An 8,598-nucleotide genomic window follows, 5' to 3' on the forward strand; every position below is an offset into this window, starting at 1 on the left:
TTCCCAGAAATGATCACAGAGGTTGACATTTGCATAATGCCTCCAAAGGGTAAATGAGTATTTGTTGTTTCATGCTTTTGGTTTCTATAACCCCCCCCCCACCTAATTGTTGCAATAATGTGTTCGCATCATTAATGTTGCAGCTGGTAAAGGTGGGTTTAGTTTGAATTACTTCATACACTACTGTGTAGCTCAATCTATAATAATATATCGTAATGTATTACTTGATTTATATTTTGTATTAATCTGTATCTGCAATGCACCTAGTGACTAAAGGTAAATGTAGTAGAGTAATAAAAATCTGATTTTCCTCCAAAATGTAGTGGAGTAGAAGTATGAAGTAGAATAAAATGGAAATACTCAGATAAAGTAAAATCTAAATTGTACTTGAGTTACATTCAACCACTGCTCTTATACACCACGCATCAATGGATTTTCCCCAACTCAGAAAATGGAAAAACAGTTCTTGTATGGTTCACAAAAGTTTTGTTTATTTTAATAATTGCAAATCTGATCTTAAAAATGTTGAATAATAAAAGGGATGTGGGCTCTCTGGGTCTCGTATTTGTCAAAGCCAATATCTATAAAGACAATACTACCGTAAAGGAAATGAAGGACTGACAACTAGCAGCAAGTTTGTTTTTTTATATATATATATATAAATATATATATTTATGTATATATATATATATATATTTATATATATAAAAAAAGTTAACAAACCAAATAAAATAAATAAGCGCAAGAGCATTTCCCCATTGAAAAAAAAGAAAAATACATTTACGTGCAGTAAAAGTGAAACGGCTTTAAAAAGTGGCAAAATGAATGACAATTTTTGTTCAGATTCAAACTTTCAATGCATTTGATCAATAATTATTGAAAACCAAAACAAAGCCAATGAAAACAATAATCAGTTCCAGTGTGACTAGAGTTTAAATATGAGCGTTTTCATACCACAAAGTCGTCATTGGCACCGTCACTCATTGGCGTCTCTTGATCGGAGCAGCCCTTTCTCTCAAGCAACATATGAATCCTCCATCCCTCCATCAATGGGATGGGTAGAATATTATTTTAATATCTCAACCCTCCAGCAACATAAAACCAAACCCTTTTATTTGGAGAGGCGCACACTGTAGGCTCAGAAAAGACCAAGGGCGCTAAAACTCAATGAAGAAACCATCTCTGAGTTCAACCCGTCAGTCCGTCGCCCTCTCAACACACACATGACATGATCGTAGTTCATCCTATAGACATATTGTAAAAGAAATAAAATATTATATTAATTAGAACTATATTACATTAATTAGCATATCTTTCCATTTAAATTGAAAAATACTCACATTTTTGTGTACGAAATGTTAATTTTGAACTCATTTCTGATTTGAAACTATCTAGACTCTTGCATTGCGTCGTCAATCGTGTGTAGCTTAAACCAGTTTACCCCCCCCCCCCCATTCTGGGGAGCCTAGATTTTGGCTCCACACATGCCACCATGTTTAACTTGTTCATTTATACCATCATCTCTCTCGCTCTCTTTCTCTCTCTGGCAAAATGTAGTCTTGGTGGGGGAAATGGTTATAATAAATAATACTACCGGCTTAGGCTTTAGAAAGACAAAATATAAAACAGCAACTTTAATTACGACGTCCCCAAGATCTAAAAATCCAGGAACAGTACTTATAGAATTTCCGTCAATTTGCAAATACAGCAATTTACAGTTTGCACAAAGAGTTAAGTTTTTATCTCTCATGAATGAAACATGAAAAAAAACAAAACAATGTAGCATTTGTTTATACATATATGTTACCTGGTTGTCACACAGTCACTGACTGATCATAAATTAAGGGGACGTGGAAGGTGGTTGTTCTTGTCATGTTCACTTGGGGTCCTCGATGGTGCCCGAGCTAAGGTCAGTCATTTTGGGGTATTTCACCTTCTTCTGGTCCAACTCGTTCTGTGCCCACAGCAGTAACTTCAGGAGTTTAGCCAGCTTGGGCGTTGACTCCCTGTTTTCATAGTCTAGCACAGCTTGGTTCACCTCGCTCCACACCTGTGCATCAAGATAGTCGTTTCAGTCAAAATTGAATAAACACATTTCTTGCATTCACTACGTTCTTGAAGCTTACATGCAGTCGAGACACACAACAAGCAAGAATTCAGCAGCCTGGATTCAATTACGGTGCTTTAACAATTAACAGAACTAATAAATATTATGCCCGTTTGGTAAATTTTGAATTCACAAACAGGACAAAGAGGCATTGTGTACTGTAATACTCAGGGATGAAGACAACAACATTTACTTTTTCTTTTCTCCTTGGTCCAAAGCTGGATCGAATGAACCCAAACTTTACGTGTGAAAGCACCTTAAAAATTGCTGTGCAGAATCTCCATTTCCCCCCCCCCCCCCAGCCATTCAAATAATGAGGTGAAATGGTAAAGTCAAACTAAACAACAATTCAGTCCGATTATCCAGCTGAGAACTCGGTTTAAAAACCTGCCCACCTTTTGCCGCTGCATCATGTTGAGCAGGTCCCCGAAGGGCGACTCTTCTGGGTTGTCAAAGGCCAGAAGGGCTAACGTTCTCTCCATCTCCGTCAGACACTCGCGGCTCTCCTCCCCCTGCTCCGCCAACTGTGTCTGGGCAAACTCCAGCGCTGACTCGGTCTCCCTTAGCCTGATTAACTCAATCAAATGTTGCTGCTGCAAGAGAGGAAAACAAAAACAAAAGTACAAGCAGTGAATGTTGAAGTTCAAGCTTTATCGAGAATCTGATTATTTTCCTATTTAACTGTAGGAAAGATTACATATGCATGACCTGCATAATTTGGTACCCAACTACTTTACAGGAGGCACACCCTAAAATCAGAACTACTGGCGATTACTCCGAGACTCTGTGCAAATGTACCTGCAGATGAAAGTACAAGTATCGATTGGTGTCGAGCAACTCCGGGTGTAGGCTGTTGATGAGTGCAATAGCTTCCTGTATCTGTCCCTTCAGGATCATCTCCCTGATCTTTATCCTTTCGTCCAGAGAGTCCAGGTCCACACTCGGCTCGATCCCAGACTCCATCCGAAACTTCTCTGCAGCTTCTTTGAAACCCTCTTGAAAACAGACAACAAAAGGCAGAGGCAAAGACATTAAGGAAAGCTATGCATGATGTCTTCTGGCTTGAGCGAGTGGCACATTCAAATCACTGTAGTCGAGCTCCATGCCTCACCTGTCACCAGGTAATTCATAATGAGCCGATTCATGTCCGCCCTCTGTATGTGAACATTGTTCAATTTGTCCATCCACTCTTCTTTTGTGATGTCTTCTGGCTTTTCAGCATAACTCATCGTTGGGATCCTGGGGGGAAAAAAAGAGGAAAATCCATTGAAAACACAGCGAAACGTGAGCAAGACTGACACAGCTTGGTCACAGTTTGCACCTACACGAGCAGTAACGTTTCAACCGTGCAGGAGACAGATATGAAGGCTTTACCGCAAACACAACACTGACATGAATGTTTGATAAATAACAAAACAGACAAGATATGCGTGAGCTTTAAAAAAAAAAAAAAAAAAAAAGAGGCGGTTGAGCGCTTGCTCGCGTCACAGTAAAAAGAATAATAATTTGGAGATTCTCCGAGGCTTCCAAAACAAACCCATTTCCTCTTGGGCAACAAGCCGTGGCTAGTTAGCAGACTGTGTGCGTTTACACAACTCACCGTGCAAACACGCGCTCCGGCGATTATCCTCTTCGTACAGCCGTTAGTAGACAACAATCACAACAAAAACGCGCAGTGTCCTCCCGGTGCTTTTAAGAAGAAACGTGTTAAAACGCAGCGTACACAGCCAAGGTTTTCAGCGGCTAGCTAACTAACCGAGCTAATGTGATAAGCCTCGCGATAGCAGCGTCGGCCCCGCGAGCTCTGCGATTGGTGAAGCCAGTGACGTCACCGTTGCCGAGGAACAGTCAGTGCAGCGGATGGTCAAATCTAATATATATATATATATATATATATATATATATATATATATATATATATATATATATACATATATATACGTATATATATATATATATGTATATATATATATATATATATATATATATATATATATGTATATATATATATATATATATATATATATATGTATATATACTTTATTGTTATGTTATTCTGAAATAAGCCACTCTGCATATATTTTAATGCTAATACGTTTGTACTTTTACTAGAATAACATTTTGAATACAGAAGTTTTACTAATGTAACCACACCACACTGTATATGTGTACATCTATAGCCTTCTTTTAACAAACTAAAACAATTAAGTAAACAGTTAAAATGCAAGTAAATGATGAGACATAATGGAGATATCTAAAATGTGACGACCATATGCGTTTGGAAACCTTAGAACAGGGAAGCAGATAGTATTTGAAATGTATATTTACTAACACATCTCGATTTGAAGAAGAGCATGTATTATGCATTATTATTCACAACCTACACAACTCCTAAGACTAACCAAAGACCGTACACACTAATTAACCTAACCCTAAATGTTAAACAAATGCAGACGCTTCCACACACAACAGGTTGACTGAATGGTTTAATGAGGATGTAAATATGAATGTAATGCCATGGACCTCATAGTCAACAGATCTCAATTTAGTTGAACATGTATGGGCAAAACTGGATTAACCAAAATTGGGCTGTGGCCCCAGAGCAAGCAACCAGACCTGCCATCATACGGTCACAGCAAGCGTTCCGCATCCGTCCTCATTTGTTGCCTTTTGGTCTGTTGGTCAGACTGCGTTTCCTCTGTGATGTAATGTGATTTTATGTTGTCATGTTTTAACAGTCTGTGCTCATCGTCCGCTTAGCACTGTACATGTCCTACTTTGCATGATGCGTTGTTGTCTGACTCCCCTTACATTTCTCCTGTTCTAATGTTGTGTGTTTTATTGTTGCTTTAATGGCTAATTTAATTACATTTGGAAACAAAAATGTGAACTTCTGCTTTAAGATCTATCTAATAAAACTTAAGTGGTCTTAATGTCATGATTTGAAATACAACTACAGTGTATGTGATTGTTTCAGCAAAATTCAGATTGACAGTGCGGGTATCAGCACGCCTTTGCTATCCAGCATCCTCAGCCTGGTCGGTTGCGCATGCGCACGTCGGGTCGCCATGGGGTGTTTGAGGAGCGGAGGGAGGCGGAGCCAGCGTACTGCTGCAGCTGTCCATGATTGTGTCGTGGGAGCCAGAGAGGGTTTGGGTACGTGCGAGATGCAGCCATAGTCACGCTACACTGTCTCAAACATTATAACCTGCTGGGATCGTCAGTGTTGCAGCGCATCACAGCCGACTGAAAGGTGAGCCCGAAAGGTGCATTTCGATCCGTTATTTGTCCGCGAGACACTGCCCCTTGCCCTTGAAAATTACTGCTGACGATCCATCCCTGGCTTGCATCAAGCACAGGCCGGGAAGCGAACCAACATGGATGCTGCGCGCTATACTGTGGCGGTGTGCTGGTGATGATGCTTTGCAGAGATTATGCTCCTAGCATCGCATTCACAGTCTAATCCTTCTTATAGACAATTGAAATCGGGATGCGACAAAGGGAATTTGACACACACTTGCCAGAGCAGAGCGCTTTGGGGCGGTATAAATGTTGAAATAAGCTGTGCCTGGGCTTCAAATAGACCAGTGGCTGTTCATCTGTATCACGATGACACCCATTTGGAAGCAGCTATGTTCTCAGGAATGGCGTTATCCTATTTTCTATTTTCTGTATTTATTTGCAGCTGCTTGCTAAATGGGATTGTATTGCAGCATTGTAGGCTTGATGGATGTCAGTTACTGATTTACTCGCAGCAGCAGAGGCAGTCAGTGGTCCTGCCAAGATGCCACAGTTACAGTATAGCCATGTAGAAATTGACCTGGACAATTTACAGTGTGATGGTGCTAATTGCACTGAAAAACTAGTAATTAATACAGGGAAATATAATATATCCAGCATGTTGTCCTCATGGCTCTTTTAACCTTTTCCACCTATATTTCAAACGGTGCTGCGTATTTCCACACTTCAGCTTTTGCAGCAATGACAGCATTTGACCAGCTGTTGCCTGCAGTCACACAGGCCTCACTGTGGTTTTAAGGTCTGATGTTTTTTTTTTTTTTTTAAACCTGATATAAACGGGTTATCTTAACAAAGCAGGCCTGGCTGTGACTTGCAGCCTAATCAATGCTTTCTGCCCTGTGTGCTCAGCCTGTGGAGACGTGAGGCATCATGGCAGAGCATCAGAGGCAGCGCTCTCTGTCCACCGCCGGGGAGTCTCTCTACCTTGTGCTGGGAGTTGAGAAGGTGGCCACGTCAGATGATATTAAGAGATCTTACAGGTGAGGCATCTCCCTCTGCGACTTACCTCGCACAACTGCCGCGGAATAGCTGCTGTGATTACGTTTGTGTTTTATTGTCTTTTCTTTCTTTTTTTTTCTGCGCAGGAAACTGGCGTTGAAGTTCCACCCTGACAAGAATCCTGACAACCCAGAGGCAGCCGACAAGTTCAAGGAGATAAACAACGCTCACGCGATTCTGAATGACCCCACAAAGCGTAACATTTATGACAAATATGGTTCTCTGGGACTATATGTGGCTGAGCAGTTTGGAGAGGAGAATGTTAACACTTACTTTGTCCTTTCAAGCTGGTGGGCCAAGGTAAGACTTGAGCTATCACTATATGCTCTGTGATTTATTTCTGTTTTTTTTTTTCTATTCCTCGCTCACACATTGACTCCTCACTTCCTCGCATTGCTTCCCTTCAGGCTCTGTTTGTATTCTGCGGTCTGGCCACTGGCTGCTACTTCTGTTGCTGCCTATGTTGCTGCTGTAACTGCTGCTGTGGCAAATGTAAACCACGACCTCGGGAGGGCCAGGACCAGGAATTTTATGTGTCCCCCGAGGACCTGGAGGCTCAGCTGCAATCTGATGAGAGAGGTGAGACTGAACCACCTGTGTTGCCGCTCCCCTTTTGAATTCGTTAAGAGGGTTATCAACAGGAGGAGAGGAGGAGGCTGAACAAAAAAAATGTTTCTGTTTGTCAAGCAGAGGCTGGTGGTGACCCTATAATGCTGCAACCATCAGCAACAGAGACAACCCAGTTAACAGCGGATGGGCACCACTCCTATCACACCGACACCGGCTTCAACTAAACCCCCGTCCCCGTCAAATCCTGGCCTGCGGTCCTGCCTGCTTCCCTGCTCCACCTCAGTGAGATGTAAGAAAGGGGCGATCCTTTCCACTTCAAAAAGAGTGCCGTACGGAGGAGAGGGACTAGTAAGCATGGCCCATGAAAGGAACTAATGAAGTCACATTCCTTACACCCTCTCCCTGATTGGTCCACAACTTATTCCCCCCACCCCACCCACCCACCCACCCCCCCTCTACAAGACGAAAAGAGAAACAACCTAAGTTTCCTTTTGATCTCTTCTTTTGTATTTCTTGGCCTTTTAACCGCACAGGTCGCCTACCCCACTTCCCCTCTCCCACACTTTGCATCATGGTGTAGCATGCACTGTTTATAAAACATGGTCTCCAGATTTTCGTTAATCTTCTGCAGCGTTTTTTTCCATTGCAAGACTCTATAATGTAGGTGCATCCGTATGTGCAATATATTCAAACGAGTGCGGTTTCTCGCGGAGGAGGCGGAGGGGAGGGGGGGGGTGACGTTTTTTACGTGACGTTTGATGCTGGAGGAAAGGAGAACCACGGCTCAGGGAGGAGCTTAGAGAAGAGGTGCGTTCGTTTGCTGAGGTGATCGGTGCCGTCATTAAACCCTTCGAGAACAGAGTTGTCATTTATTAGTGCAATTTCCACTTCTGATTCGCAATCGGTCCTGTTTTTAGTTGAACACTCCACCCGCCATCGTCGGACCTGCAGAACGTCTCCGGCACCGTGTTCGTTTGTCTTGCGGTGAGCTCCCCCCTGAGAGTTTTTAATAAGAATCACGAGGTTGTTGAGGCACAGAGCTTTATTTGCAGACATTTGTTTCATAAATGCCTGCTGGTGTAACATTCCTGTTATTAATTAGTATTGGCTTTCCATTCCTCCGCCTCAGCGTTATTTCAGCTTGTCTTTGCAGGATGGAGACTACTTTCCTGTCTTTCCTGCAGCACTGAACAGGTCGTCATGACCGTTATTGTCAAGGTAATTTTTATGTTGGTTTCGAAATTTCTTGCAATGCACTATTTGCATCTATTTATGGCCGTTTTCAGTCCAGGTGGATTAGCTGTAGTATGTTGATCTGTTGTTCTCAACCAAACCTAACGAGGATATTTGTGTCATTTTATATTTGTTGCTTTTTTTTTTCATCCCATCAGCAGTTACATCTGATAGATTAAAAAAAAAAATAAAAATTGACATTTGAATTTCAGAAATTAGAGGCTTCAGCTTTAAAGGAATCTCCTACAAAAACCCCGGATAATTAACATTTAAATGTAGTTTTTCATCAGTGGAGGAAATGTTATATTACAGTCGTCTAAAGTTAAAGGTAAGCATCTAGGTTATTTTAGTAATATGATGCCTTGATGCTCTTTTTTTTTTTTTTTTTT

The 8,598-nt window shown here is 41.5% G+C and overlaps 2 protein-coding genes across 5 annotated transcripts in view; one reads left to right on the forward strand and one right to left on the reverse strand.

Moving 5' to 3' along the window:
- Positions 1–470: 470 nt before the first annotated feature.
- On the reverse strand, positions 471–3,869 carry LOC137889757 (glucose-induced degradation protein 8-B homolog). 2 transcript variants are annotated; one of them, XM_068733771.1, is made up of 5 exons: positions 3,708–3,869; positions 3,219–3,346; positions 2,906–3,102; positions 2,503–2,700; positions 471–2,050 (listed from the first exon to the last, which is right to left on the reverse strand). In XM_068733771.1, exons 2-5 carry the CDS (start codon positions 3,334–3,336, stop codon positions 1,877–1,879), a joined length of 687 nt encoding a protein of 228 aa, XP_068589872.1. In that variant the 5' UTR covers positions 3,337–3,346; positions 3,708–3,869; the 3' UTR covers positions 471–1,876. The 2 variants fall into 2 exon arrangements, with proteins under 2 accessions (XP_068589872.1, XP_068589873.1); XM_068733772.1 differs by lacking the exon at positions 3,708–3,869 and adding an exon at positions 3,433–3,604.
- Positions 3,870–5,206: 1,337 nt separating this feature from the next.
- Positions 5,207–8,598, forward strand: part of dnajc5aa (DnaJ (Hsp40) homolog, subfamily C, member 5aa) — a 4,616-nt gene continuing 1,224 nt past the window's right edge. Inside the window, exons 1-5 of one of the 3 annotated variants that reach the window (XM_068733543.1) lie at positions 5,207–5,373; positions 6,257–6,387; positions 6,493–6,706; positions 6,814–6,985; positions 7,094–8,598. The exon at positions 7,094–8,598 is cut by the window's right edge and continues 1,224 nt beyond it. In XM_068733543.1, the coding sequence (XP_068589644.1) occupies positions 6,278–6,387; positions 6,493–6,706; positions 6,814–6,985; positions 7,094–7,200 (603 nt within the window). In that variant the 5' untranslated portion in view covers positions 5,207–5,373; positions 6,257–6,277 and the 3' untranslated portion in view covers positions 7,201–8,598. The remainder of the gene's footprint in view (positions 5,374–6,256; positions 6,388–6,492; positions 6,707–6,813; positions 6,986–7,093) is intronic. The other 2 variants (XM_068733542.1, XM_068733544.1) reach the window with 2 other exon arrangements.

This window comes from Cebidichthys violaceus, unplaced genomic scaffold, assembly GCF_023349555.1.
Source record: "Cebidichthys violaceus isolate CVI_PGR_0920_01 unplaced genomic scaffold, fCebVio1.0.p SCAF_6, whole genome shotgun sequence".
Lineage (NCBI taxonomy): Eukaryota > Metazoa > Chordata > Actinopteri > Perciformes > Stichaeidae > Cebidichthys > Cebidichthys violaceus.